This window comes from Meleagris gallopavo, chromosome 2 (genome assembly GCF_905368555.1).
Source record: "Meleagris gallopavo chromosome 2, MGAL_WU_HG_1.1, whole genome shotgun sequence".
NCBI lineage: Eukaryota > Metazoa > Chordata > Aves > Galliformes > Phasianidae > Meleagris > Meleagris gallopavo.
Window position 1 is genome coordinate 66,472,503 of NC_139405.1, and position 25,716 is coordinate 66,498,218.

The 25,716-nt window shown below is 47.5% G+C and overlaps 1 protein-coding gene across 1 annotated transcript in view; it reads right to left on the minus strand.

Annotated features, from left to right (window-relative positions):
- The window catches only part of FOXO3 (forkhead box O3), an 85,295-nt gene extending 60,340 nt beyond the window's left edge, over positions 1 to 24,955 (minus strand). The window contains exon 1 of the mRNA XM_085217537.1: positions 23,362 to 24,955. Within this exon, the coding sequence (XP_085073663.1) occupies positions 23,362 to 23,943 (582 nt within the window). The 5' untranslated portion in view covers positions 23,944 to 24,955. The remainder of the gene's footprint in view (positions 1 to 23,361) is intronic.
- Positions 24,956 to 25,716: the final 761 nt, after the last annotated feature.

The window sequence follows — 25,716 nt, forward strand, 5'->3', positions numbered from 1 at the left end:
CTGAATTTTGAAATGATTTCTGGTTAGGAGGAACCATTTCACCAGTAGTATTATGTAGTGATGTAATTACTAGTGCATCTTCATTCTGGTACGAAGAGGTAGCTCCTCAACAAAAGAGTGACCCAATGAAAACAGCAACCCACTCATATAAGCTACAGCTTACAAGCTGCACATTTACAACAGAAAAAAAGTTTTTGAACTATTGCAAAAGAAACGTTTGGATTTGACTTATGCTTGGGACACCGTACCAAACAGAGCCTGTTGGTAAGGCAGCTCTGGCAGGAAAGCGTTCCTATCTGTGGAACTTGCCAAGCAGGAGCATTTCTCTTCATGCTAAAATGCCCGAGACACAGCCCATGTCTAGCAGTTCTTTCCTGAGAATGAAAGTGTGTCCAAGAGGTCAAACAACTGTACTGAGAAGAGAAGAAAGGAAAAGGCTGCCTTGAGAGAGAGCTCTGCAGTGAACAGAATGGACACTAAGGCTAGTTTCTCCCCATCCCAAGCAGCAGAAATTAGGATCCACGTGCTGGGTAACAATCTCTCCATGAACAGACACACCAAACAGTAGATTCAAAGTTGAAAATACCATAGCCCAATCTGCATCCACCTCAATCATCCTAGGTCTTGAGTTACTTGGTTGTTTGGTGACCAGAAAACACAGCTAATGAAGGGAGCAGAATTAGCCAAATGCCAGTAAGACAGCAGCACAGGAGGGAGTGGTAAGCCCCATCAAAGGCTAAAAGACAACCCTCAGGCTACACCTACAGCAGTTAATGTAAGACACCAGGGACTTCTCTGCCCCTGAAGCCAGAGACCATAGCATAGTTCACACCTATACAGCTCACTGCTCTTACTCCTCCCCAGACAACCCCCAGGTCAAAGTGACCCTTGGGGACCATTTCCAGCAGGGGCTGGAGTCTTAACCCTTTTAGGGGTCTGACAGGGAAAAGCCTGGCAGCAAAACCATAACATCAACAGCACTTGGCCATATCCCTGCAGGTGAGGGCAGAGCTGCAGCCTCCACGGCCTTCTGTGCAGGAGTCCACTTCTACATACGTCCATTTAATAATAAATCTTAAAAAATACAAATAAATGAGGTGCTGTGTTTTTTCGGGAGAGTCACTGAGGCTGATGGAGACACCATGGCCAAGCACTGAGCCCCGTGCTCTATGCCATGAAAGCCATCCATGCCGTGCCACTGGAGAGAGGATATCCACAAACCACATGCCATGAAGACATAAACATCCTCCATTTTCAAATGGCTTTGTCAGATCACCCTGTATGATGTAACACTTGCAAGATCACGTACACAGTTGCCTGTAAACCTCCGGATTTAAATTTTGCTGGCCTGACATGCAAGAAGTCAGGAAACCTCCAGAAACAGGCAGTCTCTAAGAGAAATCACCTGCATAATATGGAAGGGGCTGGGGGGAAGAGAGGAACACCTTCAGTTTTCCTTGTCTTGTAGAATAATGAACAATCTTAAATGTATTAGAGATAATAACAAAAGAAATATTTACTTCTAGAAGGATGAGGTTTGCTTTCTTCACGTGGCTGGTAGGAAAAAAAAAAAAAAAAAAAAGAGGAAGAGAATTCTTAAAATGCCCTTGACTCTGGTGTGCCATGCTGACGGGGCTCACACCAGGGCCTGGCAGTCCCCAGCTTGAGTTGAAACATGCCCCTGAAGACAAAATGGCAGTGGGACTGGGGTACAAGCTACCTGTCAGCCCAGCTTCTCCTGGTCCTGGAAACAGGACAGACAGAAAAAAGCTGCCCTGGCAGCCCATGAGAAGAAAAGAGATAGAAGCTAATTATTATTTTGCCATCATAAACCTTCTGGCACTGACTGAATTTCACACTAATGTATATGTTGTTCATTTTAAACACAGAAGGACTCAAGTTCACTAAGGTGAGTGGTAATGGCAGAGTGAAATATTTCCTTGGCTTCAGCTGATAGCTTGTAGAGCTAATATCTGGAGAGGAAGCCAACCCCAACCAAAAGCTGCTTCAGGAGTACACCACTCCATAGATTTCTGAGTGAACACAAGAAGACACCTGCATTCTCACTTCCTAAAGCCTGGCCATTACCTCTACTTTACAAATGCACCACCTCATCTAGTGACTGCCAGACTCTCACTCCTAGCAAGCATTGTGTAACCCTGCTGAAGCTAAGCCTACCCAACCCATGCTGCTCTGCCTGGTGTCCAACCTCACAGCTGCCAGCAGCAACCAGCCATCCCCCCACGGTGCAATCGCTGCTCCATGTTTTGGAGTTTCTTATCTGAAGCAGCATCAACTCTGCAGAGGAGCTCGAGAGAGACATGCAATCAAAACAGGGTGGTAACTGTAAATAGCCAGGATCTTTTTGGCTGCATGGAGCCCTTTCGGAGCCATAAGGCAAGGCAAGGCTGCTGCCCTAAGGAACCTGAAATTCTATTTTGGACTGATAATGACGAGCGTCACACAAACACTCATGAAACAAATGGGCACAAAAGTAGAAAAGTCAGGAGTGAAGGGGGGGAAAAAAAGATCACATTAAAGGATTAAAAGACAAAACGAAAACTTCTTTCCTCCTCACAAAATCATTAGAGGGTTTTGAGTCCATTCAGTCATGGCATTTTCACAGCACCTTCGTTTAGGTAAATAAATTGCTTTAATAAACTTTGTTAGACCTCTCAAGCCATTTGTTAAATGCAAGCTAATTGCAGAACACGGAGGTGACAGTCTTACTGAGAAGTTTTTTCCTTTAGAGAGCTTTGTCACTTGCTGCTAAAAAAAAAAAAACAAAAAAAAACAGCTTGCGCTTTGTACCAAGACTGCCTCAAAAGAACAGTTTTGCTCTTTCAGAAGAAAATAAGCTCTAAGCTGTGACCCTTTCAGAATCAATTTTCAAAAATCTAAATAGTAAAACTTGCTAGCTAACAGCCAAAGTGGTTTATATTTATCTACGAGACAAATGAGGATTTTCTGATCTTGTCTTTCAACAGAAGTGCCAAGCGAGTCCTCAGATATGGCACCAAACCACTCCTGCAACCTGCAGAAGGCACCAGACCCTCTGGAAAGCACACTTTGAGCATTCTGCTTCTCTGCCACTGAAGGAATAAAAACCAAAACTTCAGTACGCTTGAAGAACAGAGGCAACACAGCCCCAGCAGTCAGGAAGAACAGCAGGAAAAAGGTGACAAGCTTTTCAATCTGTAAACGAGCCACTTCAGGAACTGAAGAAAGATCTCCATGGTACTGTACCTTAAGAAAAGCAAAAATCTGCACAGAAACAAGTAAAAGATCACACTGACCAAACTAACAGATATTATACCTGCTACATAGCTTGGCTTCATGCTACAGATCACATCTTCAGCCTTTTAAAAGACCTCAGATGCTGAGGGAAATACTTGGGTTAGGTTTGCTTTTGTCAAAAACCACACAGTGTGGCAATAGGACTGGTGATAGGAAAGAGCCTTTCATTTTCTGAGCATCAGATCAAAATCCCACCCAGGTCAGCTGCTGCTTGCTGTCTGATAGCTGTTAAAAGGCCTCTGTGAAATGAGCTGGCTGTTTTAATCCAGTTTCAAGTGGATTGTGCTTAGATCCCAAGGTGGTAAAAGCTTTAGCAATCAAGTAGACAGGCACATGCCCTTAACATAAAACTCAGTACATCCAGCACTAATCAGCAGCTGTACAGGAGAAAAGCCAGAGACCGAGAGGAGGCAGGAAATCCAGTTACCCACTCCATTCCTAGAAATGATTCAGCCAGACTGGACTTAAAGCAAGTGGGCAGAAGCACAACAAGTAGTTTGTGTTTGTAGCTATGTTTTATGAATAAGTATTTCTGCTCACAAACCCTTGATCTTTCTTCCCATAAAATGCTATTGCAAAAGCCAACTCACATTTTCCACATGCACAGAAAAGTATTTGCTACCCATTCAATTCCTTAAACAAACATGCACATTTATTCACCAGTTTTCTCTCTGACCCTCTTTTTTTTTTTTTTTTTTTTTTTCCTCCTGTGTTTGCTTAGGTGTTTTTGGTTTTTTTTTTTCCCCCCCCCAGGTCTTTCCTTTCAGTATTACAGAATCCTTTCTGCCTGTGCCATAGCCAGCTTTGGGAGGACAGCACACAATGTCAGGACGATGCATTAAAAAGTACTGGGTGTTCTGTTTGCAAATACATTTAAGAATGCTTTTCTTTCCTGCACTTTTGCACACAGTTGACATGTGAATGAAAAGTCAGAAAACACTTTCTCTGTGCTGTAATTAAAAAAAAAAAAAAAAACACTCTTAAATCTCTTAAAATATAGCAAATAGGAGCTATGGAAAGGCAGGGTGAAGGGAGCATTTTAGAAATTAGACACATGCAGTAACTATGTGTTAATTTCAAAAATGTTCCTCAAGCTGTTATGTTCAAACACTGGCTTGAAAATTAAGCACTTGTCAAAAGTGCTGAAGCCTTCAGCCCATGCAGTGCAGCTCCGGCAGCATGGAGTACATACCATGCTGTCACAGAACGTGCTGCTCTGTCCTGTCCCGGTGTCAGCAGCATTGCATCACTGCCTCAGAAACCACACAGCTGCCTTGCTGTCTTGTTTTTCGTCTGTGTGATAGCAAATTTCAGCGCAGCAAATGTTTGAGTGTGTGCCGAGCACTGGGCAGTTGCAGCACATACCGCTCATCAGCCACGCAGAACCCATTTATCACCAACTTTATTGCTGTATCCTAATTTTTAGGACACTTCTTGTTCCCCCTCATGGATACATTTGGAGAAATAACCCTGCCTCCACCTCAGAGACGCCATGATTAAGCTTAAAGATCGGCAGCCATGTTATTGACTGTTGTTATTCCCTTAGGCCTCCAGGATTACTGCTTTCACTGGCCACTACCAGCACTCTGGCAGGATCCGCAGCACCACTGCAAATGGGCTCTCAAGCGGCTCCTGCAATGCCCGACAAACACTGGATTCTGCTAAAAGGCAACTGGCAACTCTCAGCAGCAAAACATGGGCAACTTTTCTCAGTATAATACAGACACTGAATTAGGTGGGATCAATATACGCTCACCTGGCTACTGAGAAATAGGCATGCATCTGCCATCACACCTGAGTTGGCTATGCTGCTTTCAAAGAACATCACCACACAGAGATCAGATCCAGAATCTTCCTCTTCCAGCTTTGCCCATTATTAATCTGCAGCAAACCTGCCAGGTGATGCTCTTGAGGAAGGCAAGGTGAAAAAGTCAGAGCTACCAACACCCACTGCATACTGCTCCATAATCTGGCCAACAGGGAGCATGAAAACATCCTAACAAAATTTAGAAAAAAAAAAAAAAACAACGTAGCTACTTCCAAAAGATTTCAAAGATTAAAAACCCCTTTCTTCTCTATTTTGGAAGCACAGGAAAAGCCCACTTGGGGTGAGGTTTCAGGAACAACAAGATTTCCCAAATTACACAGCCCCCTACAGATCTCTCCAGAGCACTTTCACTAAGTTTTGACAACTAAATGCTTTAGCACAAGACCATCAGCATTGGCTGCACTTGCAAAGACTCCAGCTGAAACCTGCAAGCACATAGTTGTTCAGCCAGATTCGTGTTATCTTTTCCCTTTCTCTTCACCACAGCAAGAGTAACAATTTAATTAGATGAGGAAAAAAAAGCCCGTATTATTTATAACTATGGCAAAATACATTATTTTCGGCTAAAGAACTCTTCGAAGGAAACAGTGCCCAGTTGGTTCACGTACAACTTCCTGAATTCGTGATTCAGACCTAAATTTCAGGGACGAGACTAATTTAGGTTTTGATCTTTCTGACCTCAGAGCATATACAAGTGCCTCAGGTTTGGTGCCTGCGGCTTTTCTGCTTCCTAATCCCACAGATCTGCAACCCAACAGGTCCATCAGCCCAAAACCAGCAGCACCTCAGAAAACACAGCCTTTGAAGAAGACAGCAGAAAAACAGAGCTGTCAGCCTCATGCACATCCCAGGGAAATCCACGGTGGACTGTCTTGTTTGCAAACCAATGCCACCATTGCAGCCTGCCCTGTGCCGTGCTGGGCAGACAGACAACACCCACAGGCTCCAGGCTGCCATTCCACCCTCAGCAGCAGCAACTTTTTTTTTTTCTTTTTTTTTTTTTTTTTTTTTTTTAAACTTAGACTATATTTGACTTTGCTGTCAAGTATTTCAACGCAGCTGCTATTCTCAGGTTCTCCCAGAATACACACAGTAGGTACTGTACTATTGCACATATAAACATCTACCTTCCCACCGCAGCTATTTATGATTAACATAACTTTCCTCCGTTTCTGATTTCATTTCCTCTCCTCCAGCCCCACTCTACACTGCAGAGGAGACACTTTCAAAAACATATCCAGAACCAACTTCTAGCACAAAATAAAGAAATTAAATTTTTGCCTAGTTAGAAATTTAAAATGTTAAGTTTAGTTTTACTTGTGAGTTACAATTTCAAACAGGAAATTACCTTTGCCCTTTCATGGTTTAAGGAAAATAAGAGTGAAAATCAACAGTGGGTAAGGTGGTGGAGGGGAGCACCTCTCACTCACTTTTGTTGGTTCCAGCCTGCTGGAATTACTGTCTCAATTACAGGGTCCTGCACTGGCCTTGTCTGTTCTGGAGATCTGACCCCTCCAGAGGAAGAGACACACCTCTGCCTCGGCCACAGCAAGCTTTCAAATCAGCTTCAAGAAGCAGCCCTCTGTTGCCCTCAGCCAAGCAGGATGTTCAGACAGACATTCCCAGACTCTGGTCCTCATCCAAAACCTCCCTCAGAAGTACCTGTTCCACTCAAAAAGATCTTGCTGTCAAGCACATGCGTCTTTCCATAACTGCATTCAAGCCCCAAACTTATTTTCTTCCTGTTGTTTTTGCATGATCACAACATTAGCTATGACACTTTTGGAGGGCCAAGAACTACCCCTCCTAGCCCTCAGAATATTGCTGTTTTCTGGACACAGCCCTGCAGCCTCATGCTTCTGGTAGGACCTCCCTTTTTAACTTTGCAGAAGCAGCAATGTAACTGAACAGGAGAAATGCTGGAGACAAAAGTGGAATTGGTGACTGGATGCTCTAGACACCTCTGTGTGTCAGTAAATCAGGGTTGGGGGGTGATAGGAACAACACGGTGCTACTGCTTCTTTCTCTGCAGCATGCTGCTGGAGAGGTCAGGCTGTGGAGAGTCCTTTGGCATCTGCCCATACGAAATAACCGCTAGATCTGTAGCCAGAGCAAATCCCCCTCCTCTGCCCTGCAAGATCAGACTAACAGGAAAGGCTCATTCTTGTTACTTCTCCTAACTTGTTCCTACCTTATTATATGCCACACACTAGAAAACATGGAAAGCAAACAAAAATTGCAAAGAGTGCACAGAAAAGCCTTGATGCAACGGAGATAGGACAGATTTCCCAGTTCACTTTTCCACCTCTTCACTTGTTCCATCAGACGCTAAGTGGTACATACAGCTCCTTATAACACACAGGCTGACAGTTTTTACCTGGAGTAAGCCTCAGTATGTGACATGCAGCATGGGAAATTAAGTCATTTAAACTCCTCCACCCTCCACAAATGCATAGGGAAACCTCAGCTAGCAGTCAGCACTCTGATACGTGGTTTTCCAACCTACAAACCAACCCGCAGCGTGTGCTGCTGTAGAGACACTTATCTGCACTTCAAATACGTGCATTTGAATTATTTAAGCGTGTAGAAAGCACACAATGTGAAAGAAAATGACTTCCACACTGCACAGAGTCGCACGGCAGAACTCCCCGCTCCAAAAGCCAAAGCTGCAGCCAACAGCAGCTGAGGCACGGCAGGAATACTCCAGCACTATGGCTCTACAAAACTGTAAATGATTACAGAATAACACCCCGCAATCAAAGAACAAAATGTGTGCTGCAGATTAATCGCTTTCCAAGACTGGAAAGGAAAGATAGGATTGAGAGATAAATCTGGCGGCAGTGTTTATGCAAGCGTATCATGCTCCTAAGGACTGAATGTCCCAGAACGTACGGAGGAAGTAAACAATGTGCCGGCGCTCGCAGCTCCAAATACGCCAGCTCAGGCAGGACGCCCAACTTTCAGTTATGAAACAGCACCTTCGCAGCTCTCCCAATTGCTGCCCGTACCGCCGCTACCCGGGAAAATCTAAAACAAAGACCCAGCAGAGAGAGCCTGCGCTCCTCTTCAGAGTTCCACGTTTTCCCTCAGGGCCCTCCCACCATTCCCAGAGGCCCCCAGATTCTCTCTCCTGCCATGCAGTGTCAGCAGCCCCAGCACGCACTGGCAGGCAGAGGCTGCGAGCGCTTCTTGTCAGGATTTACTTCTGGACGCATACGCCGGCAACTCACATTCTCAGTGTCCCTCCAGCATGTAATCACGCTGCTTTTGGCTGCTTAAGCGCTGCCAGCCTTCATGCATTCCTCGTTTTTGTGTAAACATGTTTACATTTGTAACTCCTGACTGGCTTAATACTGCATAAGCATTTTGAGGAAAACTCTACAAGCACTTGAATTAAACACAGTGCTTCGGCAGTCAATTACAAAGGAAGTAAATAGCAGACAGCCTGGATTAGGGGGGCTACATTTCTGCAGAGAAAAGTTTTCTGGTGTCTGCAGCCACTATGCAAGCAAGAGCAAACACAAACAGTGCATCAGTTTGACCGTCCTGTGAAAAACACCGTGCTGTGCTGTGACACGGGCCGAAAAGAAAATTAGAGAAGTGACCCCAAAGCTGAAAGATCACACCTCTGCTCTTTCGGGCCAAAACACGTGGTTGATGGAGCAGGGTCATGGTGTATCTCTTGTCCTCTGCAAAGGAGCACATTCAGAAGCCATGAGGTCACGAGTTAAAAGTATCTCAGCATAATGACTGTCCCCACCATCTGACCACAGCCTAGATCTAGCCCTGGGGCTGCCTGGGTCACAAGGAACCCCTGCCTGCAAATCCACACCCACCCGCAAAAATGTTTGGGGACGGGCCTAGGCCACAGCAGCTCACATGCAGAAGTACTGAGTCCCCACACCACAATTCACCTCCGCATTACAAAAAAGAGCTACGACATCTTTGTACATAGTTCCCATTGCCACTGGGTGCTCAGGAGCACCATGCAGTGCCACACAGCAGACCCTCGTGTGCACAGGGATTCCATACAAACTGCTAACAATTTTCTGAAGATGGAAGTGACAGACAGCACCAGGGTACGTATCACAACAGCACTGCACACAGGGAACTCACACTGCAGAAAGCATCTATGTAAGGTCCTTCCTCCCTGCAAATATCTGGCTCTGCATTACAGCCGATTAACAATCTACCAATAACAAGACTGCAATGTAGCATCAAGAATCCCCTAAAGTGAAATCCTGCCAGTGCTGGTAATTGATCCAGCAACACGTACCAGGTCAATGGCACAGGCATCTCCAATTCTTGGAAACATTACATCCAGTCTAATTCCCTCCCAAGGTCACAACCATCAGAAAATCCCAGTACATCGTGACCCAGAGATCTGTGACCAAACAGCTGTTATCAATAGCCCAGGAAACCCAAGCACAGTGTCTGAAACCTATAGCTGCTGCTTGTGAATCCCTCAGCCTCCCTGGCCTCTGCAACAGCCTGTGGAGAAGTGGTAGAGAATAAACGGTAGACTTCTCTCGCGGGAGATTTGCCAGATTTGCTTTTGCACTATTTATTGCAATGCCTGTTCGTATGCACTTTATTGCTGTGGAAAAAGGCCAGCCTGTTACCTGATTAAAGTTTCGTCGTAAAAAAGTTCAAAACCAGGGGCTCATAAACTGTATGCTCTGTGCCTGAACTCTTTGAAAAGTCAGTACAGGGTTATTCCCACCATTATAGGAGCTGGTCTAGCACCAGCTCTGCACTAAACTGTTTCCTGACTATGAGAGGCCAGGCGATGCTTATCAGAATCAAAGACAAAGCACAAAGTCCACAACAGAGGTAGAAGATACAAGGATAAGAAGATACAAAAGAAAAGGTTATAATACTTTTTTTTAAACCAAATATGCTGAGTCAGAGGGCATCTAACAGAGGATGCAGGATATGTACACAGTACTATGGACTATATACTTTCACATCATACAATCTATGACATATCAGAGATTATATGATATACATTACCAGTGAGGAACTTGTAACATCATCACTAGTGAAGCAAGAAGAATCAGCCCCTCATCACAGAAATCACAATTACTCCAAGTTCCATTAAGTACAACAAAAGCTCTTCAGGAGCTGATGCCTAACTTCTCCCTCTTTGGGAGACCAAAGGCAATCAGCCAACAGCGCAGGTCACTGAGCTAGCAGGCATCAGCAAAACAATCAACCAGGTGGGGACAATTGGGTAGCTGATAAAATGGGCGATGAGCTTATTATGACCTTGTGGCTGCCTATCCTAGTGCAGGAAGGTCAGAGAGGAGCCAGAGTGCTCTCAGCCCACAACCACAACCCAGTCATACAGATGGAAAACAACCCTCAAGTCTCTCCCAATAAAATCTCGCAATTTTCTGCCCAAAACAGCAAGCATTTTAAGGACTGCTCAGCAGAGCCCTGAAATGCACCATCTCAGACACTGTTAGGTGTCTCATTCAGGCCGCACCACAGCGCAGATGCGAATCTCCCTAAGGCTGGATCATCACGTACACCAATGAGCAATCCCTATTTACACAGTATCAGCAGAGTGAATAACACTACCTGAATGACTAAGGATTTGCACACTGACAGCACCAGCATTGCTTACTCAAGGCTGGATTAGCTTAAAAAAAATATACAAAGTTGTAAATTATAGGTGGTGCTGTGAGCCCCACCTACACCTTGCATTGTCCAACACTTCCTATTATAAAACCCTGTTCCCAGTTGCTAATAGCCTTGCAAACCTGAACTGAAAGTATGACTGGAAATAGGGCAAGCAGCCTGGGATAGGCAAGACACTGAAGTCCTGGGACAGGGGAGAAGCATGGAACCAGGAACTGGACAAAAAACTTGGCCAGCTGGACAAAGAGAGCTGATCTGGAAGGCAGGGAGGCAAGAGATGACAGGAAAAGAGGGATGTACGGAGCAGGGATGGGAAGAGCAAGTAAGAAGATTGGGATAGAAGGGTGGGGAGGAGAGAGGAGGCTGCAGGGCTGGCGCTAGCTAGGAGCACAGGGGATGACACAGAGCGGCAGGCATGAGAGGACATATTTCCTTACTGAGAGCTGAGCAACAAGCATGGAGCAGGGCCCATGCAGAAAGCATTGGGGATGAACTGCAACCCTGACACCCCCTGAAGCATGCAGCCCATCTCGAAGCTGGGGGAAGACAGTGTGTTGCTAACGATGGTGTCAGAGGGAACAAGAGAGGACATTTCAAGTGAGAGGAGCAACTGACATTTTCAACTTCTGAGCATTGGCTTTTACAATTAAGCATTATTGGTGCAGACTTTGGCATAAATGAAGTATACTGTCATTTAGCACTTCTGTGGAGCACTTCACTGAGTGGTCAGAACAAGCCACAGGGGTACCTGTGCAATCTTGGAGTATCCACAGAAATACCCCAGCTATTCAAGCTACCTTAAATCTGACTTTCTTGTTCCCCTCTCTGCTCCTGGAAAATGGGGAAGGCGTGTGACTGCTGCTACTGGCACCCACCTGCCGTATCATGTTGCTGCCAGGGAGAAAACTGCAGGCTCAACTACGTCCGTCCCTACAAGGGGTGCTTGGTGACTTGTGAGCATTTCCCACAGAAAATAAGGAAGCCATCATCTCTCAGCCCTTGCAGAGCTCTAAGAAAGCAACTGTCATCCAAATGAAAATGTCAAACCAGAAACCAGGCACTCAAGACTGGATAAATTTAGTAAGAGGTCATGATTCAACTACAATAGAAGGAAATCCACACTTAATTTCTCCAGCAATTGTTATCATAGTGCTCAAGTAAACCATTCTTCCTTCAGGCTGAGAGTACACCAAATCCACATCATTTCTCAATTTGATACTTTTTTTTTTTTTCCTCTTTCCTTTAACTAGAGAACAGTCATATTACAAGCTTAGTATGAGTCTCAATTAAAAAAAAAAAAGACACATGAGTAGATCTTCCCATGGTTAAATTCTGATCCAGATGTTGGAAAAACCCAAAGTGAACATTTCTCCTGGCCAAAACAATGCTCTTTTCACTACATACACTCTTGAATCCAGCACCTGCAAGTGACACTACAGCTCATGCTGTCCAAAATGGGCAAAGAATCTGACGACACACACACGTTTTGGAGGCTTGTCTGCACTTATCTGAATACTCTGCAGCACTGTTGTGCCAATTCCAAATTACTGTGAGTTTAAGAAGTGTGCCAAACTCTTGTCAGAACAAATCCTTCAGCTAAGATTTTCCTTTTTAAAGGAAGAAAAAAAGAAGAAAAAGAAGATGGAAAGAAAAGGAAAAAAGGGAAAAAAATATCGACTACTTTTTTTTTCCTGCTTTCATTTTTCAGCACCATAGGATCAACACTGGCTGTTCAGTTGATAATACCCCTCTTTATTTCAAGTTATTTTTCTCCTTTCACCACCCACATTCATCTGGGACTTATTCAGTACTATTCTGCCTGACACTGGTCCAAAACAGCAAACAATTTCAGTAACTACACAATAAGCAGAGCATATCCTAACAGAGGCACTTCGTCATCCAAGAATCCCCTTATGTAACATCCAGCTCTGTATTGGAAATAATGTGGAAAAACTTGCAACAAGGTTAGGTAGAGTCATGTATTTAAGACGACTTCTTCCTGCAATCAGGACTGAATTTTACGAGCAAGGAAACACTTCTGTACTTTGGCTTTCTGTCTCCAGAAAGAGGTGGAGATTTATGCCCTTTCTGCTTCTAAATTAGACTTCTTCAGTGTCCCATTTTATATTCTTCCTGACAGGTCCCTATTTTGTATTAAAAACCTGCTGTCATCGTGCTGCATAGCAAAAGACGTTTCCAGACGAAATAGAAAAAAACTCCCGCCATCGAGTGAAGCGGCAAGAGGTAACTCCTCATTTCAGACTGCGTGGCTGAAATATCTCACCTAGCAACACAGTTATTTCCAGCAGGGTTTGATAAAATGGTAATTCACTGTCCAGAAAAGTCAACAACATTAACCATATTACACTGAGAAAGTCAAAATAGGTCATTCGAACAGCATTATTCCCCATTCTTTTCAAACATAATGCAAAGCGGTTAAGCAGTCTCTCCTGCAATTAGCATCACCTTTGCCTCCTCAGTGCCCAAAACACACTGGCCTCACAAAGCTGCCCTTACCACGATCCCCCACCATCATTACTTCTCAGCAAACACACCTGGCTGAAATCCTATCCTCATCGACCCCAGCCACCACCTTGACCCATGGCTTCCCAGCTCTATCACCCCAGAGCACAGCCACCTCTTCCTGCAGGCTGCTGCTGTCAGCCTCCGGATAGAAGGGCTGCTGCCCAGAGGAGCCTTGGGAAGGTGGGCTGCAAGGATCTCCCCAGGGAATGGTGGGTGCAAGAGAGCTTTCCTGGATGTGAGAAGTCTGACATATGTTTCCAGTGAATTTTAATTTAGAAAAATGTTGGAAAGATTTTATTTATGTTTCTAATTAGGTAAACAGTATGCTTCCTCCACCTGCTCCAAGCTACCCCACCAGGCCTGGTACACATCAGATGCCGACAAACACACGTCACGTTGATTTACTTCCCACTGCTAGCTCTCAGTGCAAGCAGTGCACTCCTCCAAGCCCCCTGTGCCACTACCTCATGGCCCAAATGCTTTTGTTCTCTTTTTCAATGTAAAATGGCCTCGCTATTCATTTCCAAATATCTTCGTAAGCACGCAATTCCCTTTCCAGAAGCCTTCTGAAAAACAGCTCTTCATAAGAGATTTTTCTCCTACCTCAAGTGTGCAAACCTCCTTGTACGTTTCAATCAGAAATATTTTCACCATGCAGGAACTAGGTTGTAGGAGTAGCGGGGCAAGAAATAAATCAGCTTGGGGAAGCTGAGAATCACACAGTCACCATAATGATGGAAATAATAGCACTGGGTTTGGAGGTTTCAGCTGCTAGACAAACGAGGCTGGATACCTCTGGCCCAAGCCATTCAGAGCTCTGACACCATTTCCATTTTCAAATCTAAGATTTTAAATGCGGTCTACTTATCTGGGTCACATATATGGTTCAGGCTGTGCAAAAGTAGAAGCAGCTTGCACAAGATTCCCAAAACGCTCAAGATCTTTTACATCTTAGTGGCAGCATCACTCTTGGCGTCAAGGCTATTCTCCTCCAAAGGCATTGCACAAACAGCCACCTCCTTCCACAGGACATGATGAATACTTAAAGAACCACCATTCGCTCTGAAACCTGACATAGCAGACAGTTTTGAGTTCTCTCATACAGTGAAGCTTTTAAACCTAACAGATCATGTTGCACAAAACAAGGACACCGACTTCACATGTCTCAGCTTACACTGCATCTCAGGACATGACTTGAACTGGCATCACCAACTCCTACAAATTCCTGGAAAAAACATTATCTGAGCATTTGCTAAGGCCCAGGGTTTTGAAGAGCAAATAATAAGTTACAGGCTTTCAGGAAACCACATCACTGTTCTCAGAGCAAAACCAATCAGCAAAAAAAGGTGATAACAGGAGAGTCTGTGAAAGCCTCACACAAAGACACTCTTTGTTTAGCAGTGTTCTCGCTTATCAGAAGTCAATTTTATGTACTAAGCATATCTAGAACTTCATATACGAAACCGATAAATCGTCCAGCCATGAAGTACGAGCAAATATATTTGCCCAAGATAGTGTTCACTGCCTTACTTTACCAATACCCACAAAGTCACACAGTTTTGATTTAGATTCAGTCCCACATTTTAAGGTATGTTTACATTATAGATTTTATGTGAGAAGGTGGGGCTACCTTTGGTTGTAACCCATCTTTGGAAAGCTGAAATATCTGTCTGAAGAGCCAGCATGGAAACAAATACAGAAGGTTTTAAGGGTGCCGACATGTACCAAGATAATTTGGTCATAAAGTAGCTTTGGTTGGAAGAGACTTCAAAGTACTTCCAATCCCCATATTTTAGACTTAGTCCATACTCTAGACTTGACAAAGTAAATATGACGCTGTAGGGTCGTGTCTTAAAATTATTTATTTAATGTTTTTTTATTCTTCTTCAGCCTATTACAGGAAAAAAAAAAATTAGAAAGCACTAATTTACATCAACAAATAGTCTTAACAATTCCATTGCTGGCTCTTTAGAACAGGAAAGTGCTCTGTATTAGAATATTACCAGGTAATGAAAATGCTTATAAACAGAACTCTGTTTACTTAAGTGCAAGCAACATTGTTACTAACACTGCCTGGCCTTGCACAGTGCTCAGGGGGAGCCCAAGTCCAACTGCAGCCAGGGCTATAAGCACTACTGGCTCCATTCTTACTGACACTGATGAAATATATGCAGGCACTGCAGGGGAGCCCTGCTTGGAAAACCCCATCATGCCGCTCTGATGTGGCATTCCGCAGGGACAAGAATCAGGCCCTGCTTTCATCTGCCCCTTTGCACTGTCACAAACCAGGCTGCACCCATGCAAAATGATTCGTGTCCCCTCTATGAACTGCTCTGCTCTGAGACACGTGCATGCCCGTGTTGCGGTGCACCTCTACCTGCTCTCCCACAGCAGGCTGAACCCTGTCCTCCCAGCCTCCTTGTTTTATCTGATGGCCTCCCACCCCTCTGGGGCCACGATAAGCAGATGCCACCTCCCTGTTGACATATTGGCACCCAGCCCAGTTCTCTGCTCTTTGGCTGGTCATGTGGCTGGGGAACCAGCAAACCAACCAAAAACTTTTTTCCCCTCGGATTGTGCTGCACACATCTGTTGGTCACAACCCCAGACATCTCCATGGACACAGACAGAGCTGGAGGCCTGAAAAAAACCCAGGATGCAGGCCTGCCCAAAGTGCCACAAGGCCAGGGTGTGAGCAAGCGAAACACAAAGTATAAAGGATGAAGGTAGCTTCAGTAGTGCCAGCAGACAAAACCCACACCTTGGGCAACTCTCCTCCCTCCCCTCATGATTCAAAAGCTTCCAGCAGGGTTTTGCCAGCAGACCTCAGCAAAGACCCACCCTCCACCTGGGCAGGGGCTACAGGGACACACAGAGGCATGACTCCGTGATTCACCCCGCTGAAACATGCCCACCAGCCCCAGGGTGTGTCACAGCCTGGGATGATGGCACTGATGAGAGCTTCACACCCTCACCAGCAGCTTTCTGACTGCAATTCAATGCTGTCCAGGATGGCATGGGCTGCAGGGGCATCAACACAAGCCTTAGGTGCTGCCTGCCATCCACCTCACCTTCATTGCCTCCAGCCATCCTCCGGTGCCTCCCTCACACTCCCATCACACACACCAAGCACCAGCCCCACCAGCAAGGGAGAAATTAAATGAAACACAAGTGGGGAAAAAAAGAAAAGAATACCTTGGCAAATGAATGCATTCAAGTGAGAACACATTTCATAATTCAGCTCGCAAGTACATTACATGTTTTGATCAAGCAAGTAATTAATTCCATTCGTTACTGCAAGTCTGTTATAAGAACCCATCTTCACATCTATCAGTACAAATCTCCAGAAAGGCTTTTTTTTTTTTAAAACCAGTGAAACTGTACAAAGGCATCTTATTTCAGTAGAAATCTTTAAATAGCCTTTATTTTTAAATCAGCTCTAGTGAACAGATTAAGAAAATTGCACCAATAAGCAAAGTCCAGGCAGCATTACCAATGAGACATCAGCACTGTTAATTCCTGACCTGCCTCCAAGTCTGCAGAGCAGCGCTACAAGCAGGGCAAATGTGCTAGGGTACAGCCCAGAGAAAGAACTCTGGCTTTGCATGGCAAGACCAGCTCCTCCCAAACCTCACCTCAAGGCCCAATATCAGGGGCACCATCATGGTGAAAAACAATGGCAGCATGACAGTATTTTTCTCCTCCAATCAGCTCCCTCACACATCACCAGACGGTTAGGGCAGAGCACTAACACGATCACTCATTTCTCTGCTTCTTCTCAACTCCTGACGATGCCCTGAAATGGCCATCCTGCAGCCCTATCACATCCAACCCCATCCTGTGACAACTTCTGCCCAAGAAGTTGCACAGAAGACAAGGTAACTGATTGAGAAGACTTCACCCACTGTTGCTCAAGGCCATGCTCCACTCCAGTGGCAGCCAGCTGTCAATGGCTGTAAGAACGTAGAGGTAGGCCCAACATACAAAGTTGAAGGAGCCCTCCCTGCAGGCCAGCCCCAACTCCCACCACAGCCTCACAGAGCTGAGCTCTTCCTAAACATTGGGCTGGGACCACATCACTGCAGTCCTCCAGGTTTCTGCATGGCCACAGAAAGGAAAATCCCTAGTTTTGTGGAACAAAAATGAAACCTCTCATCCTGTTGTTTAACTTCCTACAGTTTGTACTCTTGTTCTAGTGTTCAAGTGCTTAGAAAGAGTCGTTCACTGGAACATAACGTTCTTTGCTTCAAGACAACACTCAAGGTGTCCTTGTTAAGGCACTTGTTGCAATTGCCATGTAAGGCCACCTCCAGGATTTCTGGATCTCTGTCAGCAGCCATTGAACCACTCCCTGCCTCAAGCCTTCTGCACACCCTCCCAAAGACTTAGACTGATCTACACTTTCCCTTCTTGTGATCCAGACCTCCAGAAAACTGTCCACACCTGACAGTTTCTGAAGAGACAACTGGTCCACCCTGGGGCTCACAGACACAGCACTGCAGCAAGTTCCTCCTGCTTCTCCAGGTAAGCTCATGAGGAATATCAAGTGATATTCCTCAATGTTGATGCTCTGATGGCCTATCAGGTCTACAGCAGCACACATAGTTGGGTTTTGGCAAGCTGAGAAGCAGAGCTCTTCCTTCATCTCCCTCAACTGGAGAAGCAAGGGCTGAACCTACTGCTAGGAAAAAACACTTTGAAACATGCTGACTTGCTTGAAAAGCTAAGCCAGTGTCAAATAAATGTCACATACACATGGCTGAGGAGTTTGGGACTGTCAGCGTTGCAATGGTATCCCATCATGCGCAACTGAAGCACAAGAAAGCTGGCACGGCCATGCAAAGAAGCATGGGATAACCCATCCTGGTTTTGTCTGAAGCAAGTCAGAACAAAACATCTCACTCTGAAGGAAAATCCCCCTTCTGTAGACAAGCCACTTTTTAATAATAAGTGCTAAATGGACTATTCAAGCAGGTAATTAATGTTAATTAACATATGTCAGGTCATAAATTGGTTAAATGCACCTCATTTTCCAAGCTTAGTGTGTGGCAATGCTCAGGAAATTGTAGTAAAGAACAGTCCAAGTTTGTAGAAGTAGAAAAAAAAAGAATGAATAAAAGGTTAAGCTTAATCCTCACTTAACTCACAATGTGCTGAGTCAGCACTACTGAAAACCAAATGATGGTGCATATTACTTCAACATTTTATTTTTTCTACTGAACCACTGCGCTGTGCACATGTTGCCATCCCCAAGAAAAGCCACATCAAAAAAGCAGCAGCTCCTTCGGCGCCGTGCTACCGGCAAGCTCCACGCTCTCTGCAGGACATGACCCCAGTTAGTGCTGCCAGGGCTTCTTTCCCACGTGAGCTTGGGAATGGCAGCATTTGGGTGCTTGGAGCTCACCCTCCTGCAGGGAGATCAAGCCTTAAAACCTTGAGGGCTGTACACCTTTAAAAGTAATGTACAGCTACTATTTTACAGCCTTGCCCTGGGGCACTTTTTCTGTGACAGAGATAGCAGGAAAGCTTTTCCGAAAGTGGGAGAGAAAAGAGAACATGCAGTGTTTTAGTCTGAGCAGCAGCTTGCATTTGGGACCACTTTTGGTTTCTCCCCTGGCAAGACGCCACCATACAACAACCCACTGTAATTGCATTGCAAGCACAAAGCAAACCTCACAAAGACTTTCAGTGCCACCACAGAAGCAGCTGGCTGCTCATACCTTGCAGGGCACCTTTAGGAGGCTGCCACCTACAGAAATTACTTGTCTGCTTATCCTGAGACACCCCTTGTTCCCGGTAGTCCCTTCTTGCATGACCATTTCAGGTAGCCTGTTGTTTTTGAAGAGCTGAGGAGCACCAATTCCAGCACTTCCCAAGCAAGCCTATCTGGCCGTGATGCTACCTTGCAGATTCACTGGAGATTCCCTAATCTAAGTTTATCAGAACTCGTGACTCTACCTACAGCTGATGACGGTCACCAAGGCAATGTGCTCATATCTGCATTTTTCAAGTCCTTAAGCAGAAGTGCTCCTCACTGAGGCACTGCAGGGAGGGAACATCACTGCCTCTCGGAGGCTGCCTCTCAGAGGAGAGCTTCTCACAGAAGTTTCCTACCTGCACAAGCAGGGGAAAAAAATGAGATTTTGATATATGCTTCCCATATAAAATAATAACATGCACTAATATGTACACACAACTTCTACGGGAAAGTTCAAAAAGCCATTTATTAATTTGATGCTAAACTACACTCCTCTTCTATGCAAGCAGCTTGTTACCTAGCATTTCAGATTTTGGAGCTGGGATTCTGCATCTGTTTCGCTCAGCATGAAATTCACTTACAAACGTTACCGAGCATTTTGTTAAAGTACAAGCATAAGGCTTTGATCAGGTAAGGTGCTTATGCAATAAGTTTAAGGACACGAGTAATCCCAGCAAAGTCCCAAGGAACTCTCCACATGCTTAAACCCATGGCTGCTTCACTAGATCAAAACTTGAAATAATCAGACTACCATTTGCAACCTAAGCCCTTCTGCATGGACAAATAAGGCAGCTCAAAATTAGGGGGGAAAAAAAAAAAAGTAAAAACATAATAGAAGGATGGAAAAAAAATACTCATGCTAGCAATTTACTGGGAAACATGGTTTTGTTTTTAACAAAAAAGCACCAGAAAAACAAAGCTGATGCAAATTCCAGTTTTACACTACTGCTCCTGATAACACAGCAATTTGCTATTCTGAGGAGGGAGAAATAAGAAGAACAGAGAGCAGCGTTGCTTCCTTCCCACATCCTTTGCAAAAAAATGATAAAGAACGTCCCACACATCTTCATATCAGCATCTGGCTAACAGATTTAGGCATGTGCCTGCATCACTGCTTAATTTCTCAATAATCAGAGAAAATACCTGTGCGTTTGCTGCACTGGAGGAATTGCAGTGCTTCAGTACACATCTGTCAATAAAACAAGGTAATGAAAGAGGCAGTGTTTGCATACAAAGTCTCCAAAAATCTACCCGTCAAAGTAAATAAGCCAGCAGTTAGTATTTATCCTTCATGAAGAAGATGCAGCAGCATAAAAACAAGTGAAACAGGTGTAAAACAAACAGGCTTCTGGTATAACACCAAACCTAAGTAAGTTGGTTGTACCAAGATTTGGGAGTTACTGGTACCTGCATATGAGGGACCCATTCACTGAGCCCTGCGATACAGCTCAGTAGAGAGGAGAGCAGTCCCCCTAGTGTACTCTTCCTGCAGAAAAGGCTGTGTTTCACCAGAGAGTGCTGCGAGAAATTACAAAACAGCGTTATTGGAAACGATACGGGAACGCTTCAACACGCTGCAGTGAAACCAGGCACCTCTGCTATGCAGACAGCGCTGCTTTGGTTTTCTACTTCAGGATTATTGAGGAAAGCAAGCTGAAACATTGTTTTTCCAAGTATTTAGCACGCAGCAAGTCAGCACAGAAGTTCTGCAATTGCAGGCTGCAGATAGGGTAACAGATGCCTGAATTCAGGAGCACAGACAGACAAGCCATCGAGGAACTGCGTGGAGGCGCATGCAATACTCATCCTACGCCGCACAGCCAGCTGACACCTTTCCCCCAGCTCCAGCGATAAGAAATTTAAACGCTGACTCCCCACAGCAATCCCAGGCAGTCAGCAGATATGGGAGCATACACCTAACCCCTCCCTGGCCGTCCGCCGGGCCGGGCTGACAGTAGTGTGGGGCAACAGCTGCAGGCTGGCATCCTGCTGGCACTGGGGCAGGCTGGAGCTGCGTGCACGGGGCGAGCCTTATCAGAGTTAGCGGAAGCATAATATATGCCTTCCTAACCACATCTGAAACATTCGCTTCTGCTTTAATGCCCCAGGCAAAAATAATAATAATAATGTCTAGTCGAACGATAGTCGCAACTTTAATTTATAGCTCTTAAAATAATTGTTTTGAGGAGTGTAATCCCAGCTATGCGTACGGATTATGGTCTTCACCACATCTCACTGGGAATAGCACTAGAATTTCATGTATAATAATACCCAGGATAACAAAACAAGGTATCCTCTTCTCTTTGTTTAAAATGACACTTTTCCTTCTCAAGGCTGGAGAAGAATATTGTTAAATGCGCTTGCAGCCTTCCAAGATAACCTGGTTGTGTGAAATTAAGATAAAATCCTTCTGATGCAGAGTTATTTTCTGTTCACTTAAAATCTCAGGTTAAAACCTGAAGAAAAAAAAAAAAGTCTGGTGTGAGATGCTGACATTAGCTCCCAAAGAGTTGTGTTCATTCCCTGAGAGGGAAACAGACATAATAACATATAATGTGTTTGAGCATTGGGAGGCTAAGATGGAGTCTCTATTTAAGAGCAGTGCCTCTGCACAAACTCATTTACTTTCCAGGCAGCTGAAATATCCCTCTTCCCAACACACATGCAGGGACTGAAGTGGCTCCTGCCCTGCTCGGCAGCCCATGGTCAGCTACTGGCCTCCCTTCACCCCACATCTCACTGTCTAAGCGCAGCCCAGCTCCACAGATGGCCTCTGAAGGGGGAGGGATGTCCTGCACCGACGTGCTTCTGCGCTGATAAAGGTCATCCTAAAGGCTGCAGAGGGACTTCTGAGCTAAATCATATGAGATAAATCCCAAGGGATCCAAGTTTTTAACACTGTAATTAGCTCCCAGCTAATGCTGCTCAGGAAAGGAATCAATATCAAATTAACAGGATAAGTTGTCAGAAAAAATTGTGACTGTATTAAGCATGCTGATCATTGCAAACACTTGGCTCTATGGCCCAGGTTCTGCTGCTGAGGCAAAGGGAGCTCTGCCACCGCGTTCAGCCCAAGCAGCACAGCCCTGCTGTCCGTCCTTCAGAGCAGCAACACGGAGTTCACTGAAAATTCAACACAGCTGATAAAGGAGCAGTGTTTCCAACAGCAGCTGGCAGCGAGAGCCTCGGCTTGGTGTGCAATACCAACTGGGGAAGGCCACACTGGCACCGTGAGATTTAACCCTTTGCCACACTCCATGCTCACCGTCACACAACACCCAGTGCCTAGCTCAGCCCCAACACCACAAAATCCGTGGGTTTCAGAGCCATGCATTAGCTATGCCCCGATAAACTTTGTGCTCCTGTCTTCCTGAGCCTGAGGTACAGCATCTCAATGCTCCCCCCATAGCACTCCGCTTGGAGCCTAGCTGCAAGTCAGTCCTACTCCAGAACTATGGGGTGAGGCAGAGCCACCAACAACGCAGCCAGAGTTGCTTCAATCTGCAGCATTCCTGACTGGTTCGTGCAGAAGTTACCCCTGATGCAAGACAGAGAGATTCAAAGTAGAAACCAAACCTCTGTGCAGCACAAGGAGACTTCCTGCACACTCACCCTCAACAGTCCCGTCCCTCAGCGGCAGCTGTGATCCCCTGTACACCCCAGCAACATTTTGGATTATCCCTATACCTGTATGGTTGCACATCAGCCCCACGGGGCCGACAGACGGCCATGGGAAACAGGCCCAAAGCAGGGGGTCAGGGAGTACTCACCTCACACCCCACTCACAGCAGGTAGGCTTTGCTGGGCTGCATGGGAGCAGGGCCTCACTCTGCCATTCTGGGTTGGTCAGCAACACGACAGTGACCTCAGTGCAGCCTGCCACGCTGTGGGCTGGTATCACCCCAATGGACACAATAGATGGAGATGTGTGGGGGGCATACTGCTTGGCAGCACCAAGCCATCACTCTCACAGCCCTGTCAGCTCCATACGAAGAAACAGCCTTGGACTTCCCTCCACCACCTTCAGGAACGGGAGAGCACCAGGGCTTTTTCAGAGGAAAACGCAAGCCGATTTGCACGCGAGCTTCGGGCTGGCACTGCACAAGAGCAACTCTGCTTAATTCTATCACGAGTCACAAGGTCCCTACAACTTGTAAGAAATAAAAATGAAAAGCCTTTAAGAACACTATCTTCTGCCTTTCCTTCCCTGCTTATCCCACTGCACCAGACGGCAGCCGAGCGACGAAAGTTCCGCCCTTTCCCACCCTCTTCCCCTACACGGCGGTCAGACTGAACCCCGTCCCCTCACCTTCCATCCGGCCGAGCTGTTGTTGTCGCCCTTGTCCTTGAAGTAGGGCACGCAGCGCACCATCCAGTCGTAGATCTGCGAGAGGGTGAGCCGCTTCTCGGGGGAGCTCTCGATGGCGCGGGTGATGAGGTCGGCGTACGAGAGGTTGCCCCACGCGTTGCGCCGCGACGAGCACTTCCTCGGCGCCGCCGCTGCAGGGCCGCCGCCGCTCAGCCCCCCGCCGCCCGCCGCCACCGCTCCTCCCGGCGCCGGCCCGGGCCCCTCCGGGCCGCCTCCAGGCAGCGGGGCCGGCGGCCGCGCCGCCTCCTCGGGGCCGCCGGCGGCCGCCGCTTCGCCGCCCGCGGGGGCCGCGCCGCCGACGGCCATGGCCGCGCCGCCCCCCTCCTCATCGTCGTCCTCCTCCTCGGGGATCATGGAGGCGGCGTCGGCGGGCGGCTCGCCGGCGGGCTTGGCGGGGCTGGCCTGCAGCTCGGGCCTCTGCAGCGGCCAGGTGCAGGAGCGGGGGCGGCTCTGCGGCTCGAACTCGGGGTCCAGCTCCACGTCCAGGGGCGAGAGCGGCCCGGGGGGCGACGCCTCTGCCATCTTGGCCTCCCTCGGGGGCGGCTGCGGCGGCGGCGGGGCGCTGCGACGGGGCGGGCGGCTGCCGGCCCCGCTCCTCCTCCGCCGCCGCCTGCTCGGTGCCGCCGGGAGCCTAGCGGGCGGGCATGCCGCTCCCCGCGGGCACGGAGCGAAGGGGCAGAGCGGACAAAAATAACAAACGGAGAGCGAAAAACGCGATTAAATCGGGCGGAGCGCCGGTGCGCGGTGCCGGGGCGCGCTCGGCGGTGCGAGTGTGCGTTTGTTTATGTTTCTTCACTCCATGCGGGCGCTCCGGCTGTGTAAGCGCCGTAGCCGGCCGTGGGGGCCGGAGAGTACCTTCCCTTCCTCGGGGGTCCTGCGCTCGTCCCTAGGCGGTACCGAGGAGTTCCTTCTTCTTCGGGACGCCCGGAGGGGAGCGCCGATCCCTGCGCGCTGCTCGCCGTCACTTCGCGGTGCCCCCGAGCCCCGCGGCACTCCTCGCCAGAAGAAGAAGAAGAAAAAAAAAATGTAATAATAATGATAAAAATCCTTTATCTCGCAGGGAAAAAGCGAGCACAAGAGGGACGGATCGGCGCTCTTCCAACAGGTCCGGGAGCTCTAAGCCCTCCCTCGGGCTGCCGAAGCGAACGGGTTTTGTTCCAGCAGCACCGCCGCGCTCATAACCTCCGCGCTCATAACCTCCGTGCTCCTGCCGCTGCCATCTTGACAGTTCCCTCCGCTCGAGTCACCGAAAAAACCGCGGGCGAGAGGCGGTGGGGACAGAGCCGACGGCCGCCCCCACGCCAACGGAAAGCCAGAGCCCAGCGCCCGGCAGCAGCGGCGGCGGCGCTGGCGGTAATGCTGCTGCTGCGCGGCTCCGCTCCGCCCGCTCTGCGCCTGGGGCTCGGCGGAGCCTTCCCTTTAAAGGCGACGCGGGGGGAGGCGGCGAGCCGAGCGGCCCGGCTGCCGCAGCCCGCCCCAGCTACCCGTGGCCCTGCCGGCCGCCAGCTCGCACATCACTCCTCCTCCTCGCCACAACACAAAGTTATAGCCGCGCGCAGAGAGCCGCAACCTAACCCGCCGCGCCGCGAAGCCCGCCCACGGGCGGGGCCGAGCGGGGCCTCCCACACAGGGCGGGGAGAGGGGAGCGGAGCGCGGCTGGGCCCCAGCGCCCCTCCGCCGCGCGTCTCGGCCGCCGGGGGGAGCGGGGACAGCGGCGACAGCGGCACGGGACTGGTGCCCGTTCCCTCGTGCGTTTAAGCAACACTAGTGATTTCACTACTCCATACACTGAGTTTTTGTCACGTTCGCCCGACTTGCTGCCTAATCCCATCTGCAGATAGCTCTGGTTGTCGCAGTGGAGCAATAGTGCACCTCCTAACTGGGATGTAAATGTGCGTACGAGTTATTCTTGCAGGTATTATCTCCAGAGTCCAGTTTACCTGGCCTGTTTTTGGCGCTGCGTTCAGCCAGCAGGGTGGAGAGCAATCAGCCAGTGCCCACGTGAAGGCCATCACCCCACTGTGTTCTCCGCCCCTGACAGAAGGGCCTCTGAGGAGCTTGAGGATGTCACTAATGACAGGTTGGGTAAAGGGGTGACCCACAAACCAGGAACACAGCACTCTCAACACAAATGTCATTACAAAGCATAGCGCGTGCATATCAGCTCTTGCCCGGCTTTATGTCAACCTCAGCCACGGACCAGATTCAGTACAAAACGTGTTGACTCAGGTTAAAGCAGGTGTGCTTCTGAAGTGTTTCCACATAGAATTATTATCTAGATCAAAGTCACGACCG